This window comes from Chinchilla lanigera, unplaced genomic scaffold, assembly GCF_000276665.1.
Source record: "Chinchilla lanigera isolate Chin_1 unplaced genomic scaffold, ChiLan1.0 scaffold00053, whole genome shotgun sequence".
Classification (NCBI taxonomy): domain Eukaryota; kingdom Metazoa; phylum Chordata; class Mammalia; order Rodentia; family Chinchillidae; genus Chinchilla; species Chinchilla lanigera.
The window spans coordinates 7948580-7967841 of NW_004955454.1; the positions used below are offsets into that span (position 1 = coordinate 7948580).

A 19262-nucleotide genomic window follows, 5' to 3' on the forward strand; every position below is an offset into this window, starting at 1 on the left:
AGGAAAGAGCAGCTTAGGGTGTCTTCCACTGGTAGACTATGATTGCATACTTTTAAAAGAAAGGGATTAGTAAATGGTACACTAAGTTTCAATTATCCAATGTTTTATAAGTATCAAAGGACTAAAATTAGTTTATCATTTAATAATAATGTGCTCTCTAAAAACAGAGTGAAGACTTGTAGGAATGTATAATGATGTAGTGAGTTCTGTGATAAGTGAAAAAGAGTAAAATATGATAAAGGAGAAATAAGAAAATAAGGTGAATTGAGAGGATGAACTCAGTACATATATTATATATCTTAAATATGTACTAGGGATGTGCTACTGATTTGGCTTTGAGTTTTCTAACAGCCAGAGCCAAGAGGACAACTCAAAATTCTGATGAAAAATTATTTGCTTAGCTGAGCATGATGGCACATGCCTGTATTCCTAGCACTGAGGGAGACTGATGGAGGCCTGCAAGTTTGAGTCCTGCCTGAACAACTTCAAGAGCCTCTGTTAAAAAATTAATAAATGAATGAATGAATGTCTATACATTAGCTCACTGGTAGAGTGCTTCTGGGTTCAATTCCCAGTATTTTTTTAAAAAAACCTATTAGAAAGACCTTTTGGGATCTAGTCATTAGAATTGCAATCATCTATTGTGCACATTGGATGGGCCAAACACTACATTAAATGTGTTAAGGATAAACTTTAAGAATATTTTCATTTTGCTGGTGAGGAAATGGAGAACAGCAGAGATCCAGTGCATCTGTCAATGTAATAAACTGAACAGTGGTTCATCTTTCTTTAGTGTGCACTGTGAGCTGGATAAACAGTGGTGGAAAATAGCAGGAACATCTGGCATCCACTGTTCACCTTGGCCTTTCCTAAGTTCTTAGATGCTCCAAGTTACCCTATTCTTAGTAATGATACCAGTACCCCAAACACCAGGCTTTGCCTGAAGGGCTCTTGATTATTCTAACTCTCAAGGTGTCTTTTGGTTTCTTCTTTCTGCAATTTCATTTCCATACTAAGCAAAGTTTTATTATATTAATGAACATATTTCTGGCTGGGGGGCAGGGGTATCCTGGGACTAACTCCAGGCCTTGCAAATACTAAGCATTGCTAAGCACTGAGCTACACATTTGGTCCCAAATAGTCATTCCAATGCATTTCCAAGACTTTCAACTAGCATAGATTATGCAACAATTTTCCAATCTGAACACAAGAATATTTTTTTTATTTAGTACTGGGATTGAACCTTGGGACTCCCACATATGAAGTACTTGCTCTACCCCTGAGCTATACATCTGGCATCAACCTATTTGACTTTTGTGAAAAGGGGCATATGGCTCAGTGGTAGAGGTCCCCATGTTCAATCCCCCAACTGCAAAAACATTAAAAAAAATTAAAAAGACTAAACATAACTGTAATGGTTGATACCTGGTGTATCAACCTGAGAAGTTTAGAATTTTAAGCGATTCAGCAGGTGGCCAGAATCCTTACTTTGTAAGCATCCTCATCCTGTGCAAGAGGAGGGCAGGGAGATGGTGTGAGCACTACATACACGTGCCTTAGGGAGTGGTAATATAAAGGAGGAAAAAAGGCTTGCTCTTCCCGCTTCTTGCTCTTGCTGTTTTCTGTGGCCTTGAACTGTTGCCCCTATGCCATGTGCCACCCTGCCTTGGAGCCAGCTTATTACGGACTGAAACTTCCACAGATTTTTTTTTTTTTTTTGATACTAGGAATTGAACTCAGAGCCTTCCACTTGCCAGGCAGGTGCCTGCACCACTGAGCCAAATCCCCAGCCCTACAAATTGTGAGCTAAATAAACCTTTCCTTCCTTAATTTTGAGTGTCCTGTATTTTGTCTCAGCAATGAGAGAGAAGTAACCAAGACAACAACCTCAGAGCTGATATTGTAGCACTTCTGTCCTTGTCATTCAACACAAAGTAGTGAATAAACTAGCTCACACTCAGTGTAAAAGGAGCATTCAAAACAAGAACACAAGTACCAGGAGGAGGCCTTGGGGGCCACTTTAGAGGCTGCCAGGTTGAAGTATACTGCACAAGTATTAAGAGTGCTCTATAGTGTCACTTCATATTAGGGGACATAGGTGGGATCAGCTGGGAAGCAAAAATTGAGGGCATTCTGTGTTCAGCAATCAAGTGTCTTTCTTTTTTTCAAAGCTTCAGATACTTAAAGAGATGTGGTCAATGAGCAGAACTGAAAGAACTAAGAATCTCTACCCCTGTAGTGATTCCCCCTTCTCTGCATAATAATTACTGTAAAAGCAAAAGCTTCAGACTATAGATACCATTACAGCAACATAAAAATCGTGATTAACATAGTAATACAAACTAGGGATGAAAACAGTGTTAACTTTGCAGTCATAACTTCATTAGAAGTTCAGCTTTTAAACACTATTGGTGGATAGGTGTGCTCTTAAAAAAGTCATTTTAGTGTTTTGAGGTTCATTTTTCCTTTTTTTTTTTGACAGTACTGTACTAGAGCAGAGCTTAGGGTCTCACACTTACTAGGCAAGCACTCTTACATTCTTAGCCCCACTTTTCCTTTCTTAACATAAGCATAATAGCATCCAATACTGACTTCCAGCTTTTACACTGCACTTGCACAGCAGCTACTGAGAGCCCTGAGTTACACAGAAGCCACACTGACAACTACAGACGTAAAAACTTTTTATATGACCTGCTTCCTTAGAATTTTTATCTTACACTTTTTGACAAAGGTTTAGCCATACACTTTAATCATGTTTCACTATCATGGATATATTGAAAGAAAAAGACAATACATTCGCTTCGTTCTTAGCGGTTCTTCAAACATACTATCTCCCCTTCGGAGTAACCTTTCAACACAAATTTGTCAACGCCCACGTTTTGCGTTATTTTTATTTTAATAACACGTTCTGTGTGATTCACCTTTGCCCAACTATTATCATTTCAATATCGAATCACTACGAAACACTATCGAGAGGCTTTCCTGTTTCCTTGCTTTCGTGGACGTACTAGGAGGCCGAACCTCGCTGCAGACCCCCTCGCCTCCCGTCTCCGTTCACGCGCTCACGTGGTCCGTGGCCGCTGTGTCTGGTCACATCCCTTCTGCGTGCGGTTTCTTGTCTTTCCGGCTATTTTATAGAAAGTAATTTAACTTTGTCTACTAAGCCTCCCATGAACTTTTTATTTTGAGACGGCTGTCGTCAGGCGTAGCTGCTCAACAGCGGCGACGGTGCCCACGCCCACCCCCGGCCCGCGTGCGCGCCGTCAGCGCTCGGGCACCGCAGCGCCGGCCGCGGGGGGCGGAGTCTGGAGCGACGCGCTCCCGGAAGTGACGCTGACGTCCCGTGCGTTCAGGCGGCTGCGTCGGGCTGTAGGAGAAGATGGCGGTCTCCACAGGTCGGTTTCTGGGGCGGGTTGCCTGCTTTCCCGCTCGGACCTGGCCTTGCCCCGCCGCCTGTTCCTGGGGGTCGGGGGCTCCTCGTGTGGGAGAAGTCGAGGCGCGCTCTCTTGAGCACTGCGCTCCGTGGGAAGCAGAGCCCGGGACTGGGCAGGGTGCGGGTGGGACCCGCGCGGATGCCGGGGGCCCGGGGCGGCGGGCAGGGGTGGCTGCTGGTCGTGCTCGCGCGGCGGCCGCGCGCTCGCGGCTGGTGGCGGGGTGGCCCCGGCTGGTGAGGGTCCGCGCTGCGGGTTGAAGGTGCTGGGGGAGGCGGGAGAGGAGGCCCAAGGTGGGCGGGTGTCAGCCTCGGGTACCAAAGCGGGGTCGCGCCTGGAGGCCTCCCGGGTCGCGGTGGGGGGTCCGGTCCTCCCAGGCTCCACTGCACCGGGGTGGGGGAGGAGAGACCAGGGACAAGAGGACGATTGCTCTTCGAACGTGAGATAGGTGATTGTCCTTACCTGACTGTGTTGTCTTTCTTTCATTTAAGTGAAAAACTGCAGTGCAGACAAATTAAAAGCATAGAGCAAGATGAAAGCTAATTGAAGAACAAGTGGTATCTTAGATAAGCTGTTCAACTCCTCTCATACTGAATACAGTGTTTGGTTTCCTCTGAGCACAGACTTTCAAATTAAGTACGCTGAAGCTTGAAAAAATTTGACCATTTGAAAAATGTTAATGAGTTAAAAGTATTGTTTTGCTGTTTGAAAAGGTAGTGTTTCTTTTAGTTGTATTGAACTGGGTTATAGAACTGTGATTTAATATTTCATGCCATTATTGCATAATAAAATGAAAATATTAAATCTGTATGTACTAAAGTAAAAGGCTTTGATATATGTTGTAATTGGTACTTTCAAGGTAATGCCTCAGAATTCATTTTGCATGTCTGTGAAATCGTCTTTATTATGTATATGTATCATAGGTGATAAAATCTTTAGCAATTTCAGCTTTGGGAAAATAGTTCAGTATTCTTGGGCATGGCTAACTAGCAAAACAAAGATAATTCTAAAAGTGATATTTTAGTGTTACAACTTTAATGACTGTACTTGCTGTTTGAAATCCATATGCTTGTGAATGGGACCATGTCTTTTGAAGAGTTGTACCTAGTATCTGTAGGGTTTTTTGTTATTGGTATATGTTTGCAATACATTATAAGAGAGGAAAAGAGGCTCATTTTAGGAAATTGGTACATATACTCTATATCTCGATCAGTTTTGATAGTGTTTTCTTTCCTCTGCCAACTCTTACCTCTCCTTTTCTCTCATCACCCTCCCCATCTCCAAGAAGTGTATCTTCCTGTTTCCTACCATCTATTATTTTACTGTTTATATTTTGGGTTTGTCATATAATAAAACCCTGTGATAATTGATCTACATCTGATTTGTTTTGCCACTTAACATCGTCTCAAGATCCATCCATTTTTTCTACAAATGATTTGGATTTATCTGTTTTGCCTTGTTTTGTTTTGTTTTGTTTTGTTTTTCTGAGACAGGGTCTCACTGTGTAGTTCAGGCTGGTCTTGAACTCACTAGGTAGCCCAGGTTGGTCTGGAACTCTATGATCTTCCTGTCTCAGCCTCGCTAGTGCTGGGATTACAGGCTTGTGCCATCACAGAATTTATACTTCTTTATGGCTGAGTGGTACTCCATTGTGTAAATATACCACATTTTTATTATCCATTGGTCTTTTTAGGCATCTAGGGTGCTTCCATAGTTTAACTATTGTGAGTTGTGCTGCTGTGGGCTTGTATGCATGTATTACTGTGGTGATTTATTTTACTCTTTGGGAAAATACCCAGGATAGGTATAGCTGGGTCAAATATATAGTACCTGTAGTTTCCTGAAGATGAAATAATAAAAATGTGTTTTGAGAGTTTTCATTTTGTGATTACATTATTTAAACAGTGTTGGAATACTTTTCATTTTGTGATCACATTATTTAAGCAGTGTTTTCCAACACTGTTTGTTGAGAGAATGTGAAAATATTTTGAAAAGACCAGAGAGTACATATTAATGGCACGTACTTTTGTTAACCACTTTTAACTGTTTTTGGAAGGAAATATACATTATACATGAACTGCTAATAATCATTAGAATATTTACTACACATTAGAACCCTGTATTTTTGGGTTTATATAAATATTTATTATAGTTTAACTGTTTTTAGATTGGTGACATTTGAGACTCGGGCGTAATTAAAATTTTTTTACGTAGATAATTTAATAGTCTTAAGATACTGAAATTTAATTTGAAACTCCTATTAAAAACTTGCCATGGTCAATTTTGTATTCTGTTTCATTGATTTTTTTTGTGCTTTAGATAATAATACTGTCAAACTGGGAGGAAACTGAATCCAGAAGAAGCTTAACACTGTTTTGAAATGAATTGATTTTGAATTATACTGTCTGTTAAATACACTTTTGTATTGCTTGATTTTGGTAGAAAGGAAAGCTACCTGTGTATTTTTAAAATAAATGTCACATATTTTGAAATTTAAAATCAGATGAGTATAATATGCATGTGTTTTCTTTAAGTCAGTATATCTCGATAAAGATAATTAGGCCAAAAAGGTTTAAAAAACAAACCAGCCAACCCTGATTTTTAAAAAAAAATTTTTTTTGAAGCAGAATCTGTGGAGTCCAGGCTGGACTTGAACTTGCTATGTGGCCTAAGTTGTCTTTCAACTCAAGATCCTCCTGCCTCAGCCTCCCAAATTCTTCAATTGCAAATTCTGTGCCACCACACCCAGCATGAATATTTTTCATCTTTATTAAGAGCATTATACTTCACTATGCAATGACTACTTTTACCATTCTCTCAATTTTTGAGACTAATTCTAGTTAGGTTGAAACTTTTTGACTGAAACATACTTTGTGTGTCCTTCTGGCCCTCACTGCATATGAGAAAACTGAAGCTAAAAGGAGTAAAAGATTGTATATAATTGGTTAGTAATAAAAGTTGGTTAGCAAAAAAAGCATGATTAGAATCCAGGTCTTATACCCTTAGTTCAGTGTGCTTGCCATTATGAGAAGCTATGAATTTGGAAATGATCCTGAAAACACTAACTTTATTTCTTTTTAGGCTTAGTGAGTGGCTTTCACATTTCCCTTCCTCACAGAATTCTTATTTCAGACTCACAGATCTTTCTCGTTGATGGAAGTGGGACTGCAGTGGAAACCCTGCTGGCTAGGTTCCCCTTTCCAAGAGACAGAGTTATTTGGAGTCAGCATTTCCTACAACATAGTCTTAAGGAACACTAGTGTAAGGAATAGGAATTTGTAAATACTATTTAGTGCCTGTGATTCAGAAACTCACAAGATCTCAGCATTAATCTAGTGTGAGATAAAGGGTACCTCGTACTTATTTACCTTTTTAAATAGATCAACAATTATGAAGATAATACCGTGAATATCTGTGTACTTCACATTCACCTTCCACTGTTGATAAATTAATGTGGTGTGTTTGTCGTAGTTAACTAATATTGACATTATTAACTAAAATCTATATTCAAGTTTTTTTTGTTTTAGTTAACATCTTTTTTCTGTCTAGGACCCCATCCATCCAGGATACCACATTATACCATAACATGTAATGTTTTAAAATTTGTCACTTACGCTAGTGTTGCAGTGGGACTCTAGTGTCTTTTTTTTTTCTTTGTTTTCCTGAGATGGTTTCACCATGTAGTTCACGCTGACCTTGAACTTGTGACAGACCTCCTGCCCCAGCCTCCTGAGTGCTAGGATTACAGGCGTGTGCCACCGTGCCTGGCTCCTAGCCTCTTTGAGTGCAGATGCTTGTAAAATGTCATTAATGAGAAGTCCATAAAAAATGAAATATTTTTCTTTGAGAGTAGAGTAGGTCTGTGTAAGCTGTATGGACAGAAAACAAAACCAGAGTAAACGCTTTTCAGAAGTGGGCAGCTTTGTGTATGCTAGTGGAAGAATTAGTTTAGCAGTTTTCTGATTTCCTTGCAGTCTCTGACAGGCTGGTCTGGCATTATGGGGATGTTCTTTAATCATTAATCCTAGCTTTTCTCATCTTTAGATGAAGATGCTTAGCTATAAACAGGACTTGGGGAGTAGGAACAGAAGAGAATTGTATGTGTAAATCATAACATAGAACCTTAGAACTAAACAGTGGAAGAACTAAGCTAGTGTATTTGCATCTAGAGACTTGTTACTGATCTAGTAGATTTTTCTTGATATATATGTGTATATGCTCTTGAGAATGTGATTAAATAAAGCATCCTCACTATACAGGCAGTCCTTCGTTTTTAGAGTAGTTTGGGGAGCTAACAATGACATGCAGCTGAAACTGTTCAAAGCCATCTGGGTAAGTAGAAAAGTTGAGACCTTTGAAAAAGTTTGTCAGAATATTAAAAATGCTCTGGTTGGTTACAAATTATAGGAAAATTTTAAAAAGTAAAATTAACATTCAGTACATTGAATTTTAAAATGAGAGCAATTAAGAGTTAGGGTGTTTCATTTTCTTATAAAAGCTTGTCAAGCAGTTTGCACAGTGCTTCCCATTTTCTTCTTGTATAACTTACGATACAGAGCAAGAAGCATCTTTTCTAAGCTTTGAATTAGCACATTCCTAAGACTGTTATCCACCAGTATTTTGTCCTCTGGGCTTTAAGTATTTGGAACCATCTTTAACAGTTCTCTTATGAAGTTTTTCACTTCTTTTTCTCACAACTAGCTTCTTCATTTGTGTTTATTAAGTTCAGCTTCACAGATTTTCTGGCTGCTTATTGCAGCTCAGTTTTTAATTGCTGTATTTCCCTTACTGCTTAGTTGTAGTAGTTTTTTTAATGTATTCTAGATGCAAGTCCCTTATGGTTTGCAGGTACTTTCTCCCATTATTGAAGTTGTCTTCATTTTACTTCCAATGCTGTCCTTCAGAAGTCAAAGGTATTACATTTTTATGAAGACCAGTTTATTTTATCTATTTTATTAAAATGCAGAGGTTGGGTTTCATATGTCTTCATTGCCGATGGGTTGTTGTTTGTTTAGAAAATGTTACTTTGAACGTGTAATCCCAGCACTCGGGAGGCTAAGGCAGGAGAATCACTGGCAGTTTGAGGCCAGCCTGGACTACAAAGTGAGTTCAAGGCCATCCTGAACTGCATAGTGAAACCCTATCACAAAAAGACCAAAAACCAAGCAAAAAACCCAAAAAGTTATGTTAAAATACTGTATGTTCTAATTGGTGATCTAGTTATTTTACTTGATTACCATGTGATCTGGCAGGAGTCTAAATTTCACCTTTCCAGGTGAGGTTTAACTTCACATTTAAAAAAAAAGTTAAACAGCTAGATATCAGGCATACTGCAGTTTATTCTTTGGGAATACAGTAATTATGTGACAGATTTTGCAATCCAGTGATTGGAATATTACTGTAAAGTAAAAACAGTGCATGACTTGTTATACTGTTATTCATGCTAGTGTCACTTTGCTACTAAAATTATAAGTTACGTTTTACTAAACAGTACTATTGAGTGCTTTATTTCTTCAGGGCAAATGTTTAAGTTATTGAAAAGTCTTTAATTTTCTGAAGTGTTTACCTCATAAGCAGTGATTAGGAGGAGCAGCTATTTATTTTGTTTCATATAGTTTTCTGACTGTGGAAGTTAACTATAGCTTCTTGGACTCACAGGAGGGCAGTTATACGAATTTAGTGGTCTCTCAGGAGGCCTTACATTTTTTAAAGTGTATGTCAGTCCTAATTTTACTTAGACATTAAAACTAAAGAGGAACCAGAGTATAACTTGCTTGATTTTCTACCACTGCCTAGTTCAGTGGTGGTGAATCTATGGCACATGTACCACAGCAGGCTGTTTGTGTCATTGAAAGCTCTAAAAGATTTGCCCTCATTGCTAGTTTACTGTTAGAAAAGTTTGTCTTTATAGATAAAGAGCTGTGAACTGTATAAATATTGATAGATCTTTTACTGGAGAATGTTAAGTAAGTGCAGTGTTCTTCTTAGGCCTGTCTCTCTCTTTTTTTTTTGGTCTTTTTGAAACAGGGTCTTGCTATACAGTTCAGGCTGGCCTGGAGCTCACTTTGTAGCCCAGGCTGGTCTTGAACTCGCAGTGGTCCTCCTGCCTCAGCCTCCCGAGTGCTGGGATTACAGGCGTGCTCCACCACCCCTGGCCCTAGGCTTGTCTCATTGAGATAACCTATTGTGTAGCTGGACAAAATTTGCAATTTATTACATTGTGTTTGGATGAATCCACTTAACAGTTTTTTCCCTCCTGGATCATAAGATCTTATGGAAAGGATCATTATATTTACTGTCAGCAGCATTTGTTATAGGTTAGTTCATAAATATTGAGAGAAAAGATTGAAAATAAACATCTGTGATAAATCCACTATTTTATTGAATGCCTGTTTTCTCATTATTTTCTATGGTACAGTTTCTTTGTAAATGGTACAGTTTCTGTATGAGAATGAGAAAATAAATGGCTTATCTAAAATGTAGGTTTTTCCTTTGTACAATACAACATCTTACTAAGTTTTGTGTTGTTTCTTTTTCTGAAGTGAAGCAGTACTAACTATATTTTATGCTTAAATATACTCATTATATATAAACAAACTAAATTGCTTGTTTCCCCCTTATTTAGTAAGAGTTAGTGTTTGGCAAGTAACTGGATGACCTGAATGACCTGTCCATATAGTTGCAGGTTGGTAGGTGGCTAGGGGAGAGTGTGTTTCTTGATTGTAACCTAAAGTGTAACAGTGGCATAATTCATATTGTCCTGTGTATAATATATCCTCCATACACCAGCATTGAGATACTTTACACCAGCAATTTTTCCACTTGTACTTGAAGGTATAAATGCTTCAAATGTTCAAACTTTGATTTGAATTTTGGTTTTTCAGATGTATTGTATTTCATCAGTTCTAAGATACATTTAAAATATCTAAAGTTGGTATATGTTTTATACCTATGTTTGTAGTGTTTTTTTATTGGTAGTTTTTTTTAATTCTTAAAGTAATGGTACAGTATGTAGTTGAAGCTGTCTTTTAATTTTTATTAGTACATGTTTGTGGTGCATAATGATCACATTGTGGGGAATTGATACCTGTACGTAGCACATCTTAATTTTTTTCCTTTCCTTTTCATTTTCCCTTTTTCCCCTTTCCTTTTCCCTTTCCCTTCCCTCCTTTCCTTTCCCTTCCCTTTCCTCCCCCCCCCACCGTTCTCCTACCCTCCCTTCCCTTCATCAGCACCCTCCCAATTCTCTTCCCATTTACAAAGGATCATTCTCTCTGTTTGCTATTATCATCTGTCTTATTTTGCTCTTTATGCTTTGGATTTCTTATGTAAGAGAAACTATACGATATTTAACGTGTATCTTACCTGATTTTACTTAACATTGTGGTTTTAAGGTACATCAGTTTTCTATAAATGACTCAAATTTATCTGTCTTTATAAAAGAGTAGTACTTTATTGTATATAAATACCACATCTTTATCAATTTGTCTGTTAAAGGATATATAGGCTGCTTATAAAGTTTAGCTATTATGAGTTGTGCTGCTGTATAGATACATTTGTATCATTATAACATATCTTTAACTCCTTCAGGGAGATACCAGAAGGAGAATATCTGGGAATTTCTAGTATTAGTTTTTTTGAGGAATCTTCTCTATTGATTTTTGTACTGACTGTACCAGTTCACTATCCCACCAACAATACAGAAGGGATCCTTTTCCACCAGCAGCCAGGCTAGCATTTGTTATTGTGTGATTTCTCATGGTAGCCATTCTTCTAAAGATGGAATCTCAGTGTTGTTTTAATTTGCATTTCTCTAATGGCCAGAGATGTTGACCATTTTTCATATGTTTATTGACTATTTGTACTTCTTCTGAAATTGTCCGTTCATTTTTGTTGCCAGTTTTTTTCATTGGGCCTTTTATTTTGAAGGGTCTGTTAATTCTTCATTTGCTATTTGGAGTTTTCTATGTATTCTAGATATTAATCCTCTGTGTGGTGCTGGCAAACATTTTATCACTAGGTTGTCTCTTTGTTGTTGCCTTTGCTGTGTGTAAGCTTTTTATTTTGTCACTTCCCCTTTTGTTGATTCTTGATGTTATTTCTTGTGCAGTTGGGGTTTTGTTCAGAAAGTCCTTGCCTGTGCCCATAGCCTCAAGAGCTTTACCTATTTCATCTTCCAGCAGATTGTTTTGGTTTTAATATTTAGATCTTTGAGCCATTTTGATTTTAATTTAGTACGTGATAGTTATAGATGTAGAAGCAGTCTTCTACATGTGGATAGCCACTTTGCCCAGTACCCATTTGTTAAAGAGGCTGTATTTTCTCCAGCATGCTTTTGGCCCGTTTGTCAAAGGTCAGCTAGCTGAATGTGCCTGGGGTTGGTTGTTTCTGCATCCTTTATTCTGTTTCATTCATCTGCAAGTCTGTTTTTGTGCCAGTATTTCAGAGGGGATTGCTTTTTTTTTTTTTTTTTCGTCTTTTTGAGAGAGAGTTTCACTATGCAGTTCATGCTGGCCTTGAACTCACTTCATAATGTAGGCTGGCCTCAAACTGGTAGTGATCTTCCTACCTCAGCCTCCTGAGTGCTGAGATTACAGACGTGCACCGCCAACCCAGCCCCAATTGGGAATGCATTATATCTGTGTATCAGTTTTGGGATTATGACATTAAAGACAATATTGCTTTTGCCTATCCAGGAACAGGGGCTATCTCTCCATTTTCTGACATCCTCTTCCTTTTCATTTTTTTGAACATTCAGTCGGTAAAGGATTGAATCTGAATCACTAGTCCCCATAACAGTTCTTTATTCTGGAAAATCTCTGTTTTATAATCTCAACTGGGCCCCCTCTTCAGTCTTTTTCAGAATATTGTAGTTTTTGTTATAGAGGTCTTTCACTTCCTTGGTTAGGTTAATTCTTATGTATTTAATTTTTCTTGAAGCTGTTGTGAATGGTATTATTTCCCAAATGTTTTGCTTGGTAGATTGTTTACTGGTGTAAAGGAACATGGTTGGTTTTTTTTTGTGTGTGTGTGTGTTGATATTGTACCTTGCTATCTTGCTGAGTTTGTTCATGAGTTCTAGGAGTCTTGTCCTAGTTACTTTCTCATTGGTACAAAATACTTGATACACAAGTTAAAGGAGGAAGGATTTATTTCAGCCCATAATTTGTAGAGGTTTCACTTCATAGTCAGCTGTGCCCAAGGCAGGGTGGTGTGGCAGAGGGGCATCACAGAGAAGAAATAGTCCTTGGTATGGCAGGTAGGAAGCAGCACAGCAGCAGCTGTGAGTTTCCCTTTCGCTTTCGTCCCATCCTGGCTACAAGCCTATTGGATGGTGCCACCCACACCTAGGGTGGGCCTTCCCATTATACATGCCCAGAACTATGTTAAACCAGTCAGTGGACTCATTATTACACCTTTAATCCATTTTCACACACATTAGATCCAGCCATCTCTGAAAAACATTATGTATAAGTGCATGAAGCTTTGGGAGGACATCTAGATACAAGCCTGTAATAAACCTTTTGTGTAAAAGATCATGTTACCTGCCCATAAGGACAGTTTTATTGTTTCCCTATGTATATTCCTTTTATTTTTTTTCTCTTGCCTGATTGGTCTGGCTAATGTTTCAAGTTCTACATTGAACAGGAGTGATGATAGTGGAATTCTGTCTTGTTCTGATTTTAGAGGGACAGCTTTCAGTTTTTCCCCATTTAATACAATGTTGACAGTAGGTTTGTCATAAATGGCTTTTATCAGATTGAGATAAGGTCCTATTCAGGGTTTTATCATAAATGGACCTTGGATTTTGTCAAAGACTTTTTCTTCTACTTCTAATGAGATGATTGTAAGATTTTTGTTTGCTTTTATTTATGTGATGCATTATATTTATTGATTTGTATTATGTTGAACTATCCTTGAGATGAAACTTCGGATGCTATCTTATGTTTGGTGAAAAATATTTAAAAATCTGTTAAGAAGTACTCATTGAGGTGACTATGTACTATATTTAAAATAGTGTATTCTAGAAAAGTATTAACATGTATTCTTATTTCCTAACTGAATACTAAACAATTGTTATTAAATGCAATTCAAAAAAAAAAAATAAAAAAATAAATGCAATTCAAACAAATGTATTCTAATGAATTACAATATATTTTTAGTCTCACCCAATTTTTTGAAATGTTTATTTTGGAGATTAAGGTTGAAATTGCTGTACCTGGTAAACTTTCTTTCTAGCATAATAATATTGCTTCTGACTTTCTTCTGTGAATTGTAAATGAAAATTTAACATTAAACCAACATTTGTATAAATGCATAGTGTCTGAGTGATGACTACAATCATTTCCAAAGATTTTTGAAAACATACTGCTTGATATCAGTACATTAGCATTTGTGACATTTTTGACATTCTGTAGGTCAGTAAATAGTATTGCTAATTGTTGTGTTATAATTGATGTTTTTGAAACACCTGGTTGGGGTTATGGGCCCAGTTGAGATTATAAAACAGAGATTTTCCAGAATAAAGAACTGTTATGGGGACTAGTGATTCAGATTCAATCCTTTACCGACTGAATGTTTAAAGCTGATAGGATGGTAGGCCCATCCAGTGAGGAATTCCACTGTTGATGCCTGAAAGGGAGCAAGTGTCTGTTGTCCAGAACAGAGCAAAGAGTAGTGATTGTATAGCATGACATCGTTTATTTTGGGGAGGACTGTTTTTCTTAGTGTTATAAAACATCCTCATATAGGAAAAAAGGCCCAACTTTCTTTTTTATGTTTTAAAATAAAATTTATTGTGTATATTTAAGGTATACACGTTATTAGAGGCATTTATGTAGTAAAATGATCACTGTGGTGAGATAAATGAATATTCATCATCTTATATCCTTTACACATTTTTCCCTGAAGCAAGAGCAGCTGTAATACACTCTTCCCTGAAGCAAGAGCAGCTGTAATACACTCATTTAGCAAAAATTCTGAATATACTACTTATTAATTATAGTCCATGTTATCTTCAGAGTTGTTCATCCTTTATATCTGCTGTTTTGTATCCTTTGGATTACATTTCCATTTTCTTTGCCATTCTTTCTCTGATAGTCACTGTTTTATTCTCTGTATACTTGACCTCCTAAAGATTTTTTATACTTTTAAGATTCCACAGGTCCTTATTTTATAAATTTATAAAATTATAATAATGTGACCTTATTTTATAAATTTTTTTCCCTCCAGTATTGAGGATTGAACCAAGGGCCTTCACACTGAGCTACATCCTCAGCCTTTTGTGTATTTTTTATTTTGAGACAGGATCTCTCCACATTGTTTAGGCTGGGCTGGAACTTTTAGTTCTCTTGCCTCAGCCTCCCACTGGGATTGCAGGCACCTGCCATCATGCCTGGCAAGGGCTCAGTGAGTTTAAGACAGAAGTTGTAGGTTCTTTTGGGGGTTGTACTGATGTATGTAAGAAAGTGTTTGAAAAAAAGTTTGAGAATTGTGATCTATATGTGTATGTTGCTATATACGATTAATATAATTTATGTTAAAGTGACATTATGTAATGTTTTGAATAATGTGATATAATTTACCTGAATATCTATGACAGTTGCCCCTTGTTTTTGTATTGTTAACATTTTTGTTCAAATTGCTTTTCCATATTCCTTCTCCCACCTCTTTTCTAGGTGTCTTCTGCTGTTTAACAAATCACCTTGAAACTTAGTGACTTCAAACTATGATTTATTTTGATGATGTGAGAGTTGACTGAATGGTTCTGCTAGTTTCACTTAGGGTCACTGATATGACTGAGTCTTCTGGTGATTGGCCTCTCTAGGTGGTCAGTTTAAATTTTTTCATGGCGTAGTGGTGTCAGAGTGGTGAGAATTTTTTATATAGTGGTTGGCTTCCAAAAACCAAAGCAGAGGTTACCAGGCCTCTTAAAAGGAGACGCAGGACCTGACCAACATCACTTGTTACGATTCTCTTGATCAAAACAAGTCAAAGCAGGAATAGCCTTTATTTCTTGAAAGGAAGAGGGAACTGGGCTTGGATCAGGCATAGATGGTAGAATGCTGCTGTGACATTGAAGGCTATTTGTACCCCTGTGTTTTGTCCTTGAAGGTTAATTTTACAAGTGGACTTTTAAGTTAAAGTACATAAATATTTAAGACTTTTTATATTTTGTCAAATTATATTTTCAGCAAGGTTTCTAGTGCCACTAGTGATATGTAAATGTATTTGCCATAGTTCTACCAGGATTGTTTTTAGGTTGATGGGTGTTTGATAGCTCATAGTTCTTGTAGTTGCGTGTTTTTATCTACTAGTTGTGTTTGATATTCAGCTGCTTAGATTTTAAACATCAGAAGAATGTGTCAAATATATATCTATGTATGTATATATTTATCTACACCTTGGCTTTCTCAAATTCTAAATTATTCTTGCCTCATGTCTTTTAAAGAAATTAAACATTACTAGTATATTTGAAGTTTCCCATTTTTCCTTCCAAGTTCCTTTCTTCTTCATCTACAAGTGATCACTATTCTGATTTTTTAATATTGGCTGAAGATTTTTCTTCACAAATATATTTATACATTTGCTATATACATGTACCTATGAGGAATGTAAAGAGCTTTACGTATGACTTTATTGATTTTTTTAAATTGCATAATACACATACAGTTTACCGTTACAACTGTTTGAAACTGTATAGGTCAGTCGTAGTACATTGTTGTGCAACCAGTCTCTAGAGCAGAGGTGGTGCACCTGTGTGGCAGTGAATATTGAAAGTGTGGCAGTGGTATTGAAAGCTCTAAAAGGTTCGCCCCGTGTGGCAGTGGTATTGAAAGCTCTAAAAGGTTCGCCATCACTGCTGTAGAGCTTTTACATCTCGCAAAGCTAAAACTCTGCCCATTAAATTACAGGCTTTTAAAGTTGTAGTTTTGACTGATACTTGAAGCCATATGCCTTCATTTTAATTGCAGCAGAGTATGCTGTTATGTGCTGTGTTGTGGAAGCTATTTCTAAATTGTCCCTATTTAAGGTGCTTAGTTAACATTTTTGTTCCTCTCTTCCTGGGAGCATTTGCCTGGGTTTTTCTAGGCCTGTACTTGGATCACCGTAAATTTTTATCAGTTGCTCACAGAATTGTACCAGTTTCTTCCAACTTAGCAGTTTCTGTTCTGTACATCTTTGCCCAAACAAGGAATTGTCAGATAAGCCATTATGGCTTTATGTTTCAGTGATTACTAATGAAGTTGGACATATTTTTATATGTTTATTGATTATTCCTATTTTGCTGTAAACCTTTTTAAATATATGACCATATTTCTCTAATTGTGTCTTTTTTTTTAAGGAGCAATTCTGTCTGTACTTCGAATAGTGACATTTTGTCTTTTATATCTTTCAGTCTTTGGCTTTTGTTTTCATTTGTCTTTTGTTGAATTTCAGTTTTATATTTTAGTCAAGCTTCTCTGTCTTTTGGCTTGTTCTTTTTTGTTGTAAGAAATCCATTCATGTATCCAAAGGTACTAAGGATATCTTTTATGGAAGTGTGGCTTACTCTTCATATTTATACATTTACTTTATATAGAATTGAGTCTTTTTTTTTTTTTTTTGATGTTTTGAGACAGAGTCTTGCTATATATTCCACTCTAGTCTTGAACTCTGGATCTTCCTCCCTCAGGCTCCTGGAGTGCTGGGATTACAGGAAGGCACCACCATGCCTGGCTAGAATTAGTTCTTACGTATTGTGAGAGAATTAGTTCTTACGTATTTTATTTCTCTATATTGATAAAATGTTCCAACATCATTAACCTTTCACTTTTTTTTTCTTTTTAAAATTAACTTCAGAGTTATGGAAAAGTTAAATAGTACAAAGAATTACCAGTGCCTTCACCTAGATTCATCAGATGTTAATATTTAGTGTTTTTTGCATTTGCTTTTTTTTCTCCTAAAAGAAACACGTGATTTTGTTTTTGGAACTGTTCAAGAGTAAGTTAACAGAAATATACCTTTTCAGCCCTAAATACTTCATTGTGTATTTATTGAAAGCGAGAACATTTTATATTACAACAATAGAATTATTATCAGGAAATTATTGATGAACTTATTTGCAGGACCTGCTCGTATCCTACCACTTTTCCCAGTAGTGTCTTTTAAGGCAAAATAATGATTCATTTTTCTGGTAACGCAGTTGCCTTTGATTTAATGCTGCTTCTACTAAATGTAACGTTTTCATGCATGTCTGCTTTGGGTCTCTTCTTTTTTTTATTAGTCTGTTGATTCTTGCACGAATTGTGCAATACCATAATTCTCTGTATTAGCTGATGAGGAAATCTTTAATATGTAGGTAGTGTTTCCTCTGTTTTTCTTTTTAAAATCAAATACTTGAGTTCTAAACTTTTGAGGATTTAGAGAATATTACCAGAGAGCTTTTATCAATGTTTGTATTAATACTTTGAGCACTGTGAAACTAGAAGGTAAATCCCTATTTCTTAGTAGTGTTGGGGATTGAACCCAGGGCCTTGGCACTGAGCTGTATTTTTGGCCCCTTTTTATTTTTAAATTTTGAGTCAGGTCTCAAAAAGTTGCTAAGTTGCTGGACTCAAACTTTTGATTCTCCTGCTGCATCCTTCTGAAGTGCAGGCTATGTCTGGTGTTATTTTTGGCCTGAATCTCTGTAGAGTAGAAGTTCACTGTGATGCACTAACTAGGAGACTTGAATATGAATAGTATTCCACAGCCTGCATTCAATTCTTGATTTGTTGATTAATAATTCCTATAACCTTTTTATTGCCTAACTTGAGACCCTTAGTCCCTTCACTGTAACTTTTGTCTTGCACCTACCCCACCTTGTAACTTTTCTCTATAGGCTTAGTTAGGTGAAATAAGACCAGGGTGCTCTAGTCCTGAATTGAAAACATAGTAACCAGTTTGAAGATAGCAGTATGTAGAACAACAACCATTGTTAATTTCCTGTCACCTTCCTATACACCTGAAATTCTGTATTTTTATTGTTTTGTGTTGTTTTGCTTATGTCTCTTTGTTGTTTTTGTTTTCTCTTTAAAATAAAATTTAAAAAAATACAGCTCACTGTGTATTTTGGGTTGAGTCTAAAATAACAGAATCATCATAGAAGTTGCAATCTTTAAATGTTAGCATTGCCAGTAATGAGTCTGTTAATTTTAGAATAATTTTTCCAAAATGCTATACAGAGGAATGGTGAAAAGTATAACAGTAACTAAGTTTGTCGCACTTAGGACACTTAAGGACACTAATTTTACTTTGTTTTCTTTGTAGTTTTAGATGCTCATAAGGCTTACCAGACTAAATTGATTATAAAAAAGAGGCAAAAATTTCAACTCAAATTTAGAGTTATTCTTGGGGGAGTAACTTCATAACAACAAGGGTAATCGGGATTGTTTAGGATTATTTCAGAGACAGCAGTTCAGTAGCGATAGATTATGGAGATCATGAGTCTACAGCTATCAAAAAATGAGAAAAGTAGTTGTTTCAATGTTACATAAATAGTAACTTAGAGCTTAAGATAAATTTCCAGGGACCATCATATAGGAATTTGTAAGGAGCTGTTATTGTCAACAACTTAGATGGAGGTAAATAGAAGTTTCATGTCATTCTGTTTAGTGTGGATCCTAAAATGATCATAGTCAACATTCGATTAGGGTGAATTACCTTGTTAAGTTCCACATTGATTCACTTGAGGTAGGAACTGTTATCTGACTCTTGACAACTGAGAGAAGATTGTCAGGGTTATTGGTCAGAAGTGGGCTGCAGACCTGGGCCTGGACTGTGGCAGTTTGCTTTCTAGAATCTGTGTGC

General features: G+C 36.9%; 1 protein-coding gene across 1 annotated transcript in view; it reads left to right on the plus strand.

The window, feature by feature from the left end:
- Positions 1 to 3296: 3296 nt before the first annotated feature.
- The window catches only part of Ube2v2 (ubiquitin-conjugating enzyme E2 variant 2), a 46811-nt gene continuing 30845 nt past the window's right edge, over positions 3297 to 19262 (plus strand). Inside the window, exon 1 of the mRNA XM_005396039.2 lies at positions 3297 to 3395. Within this exon, the coding sequence (XP_005396096.1) occupies positions 3380 to 3395 (16 nt within the window). The 5' untranslated portion in view covers positions 3297 to 3379. The remainder of the gene's footprint in view (positions 3396 to 19262) is intronic.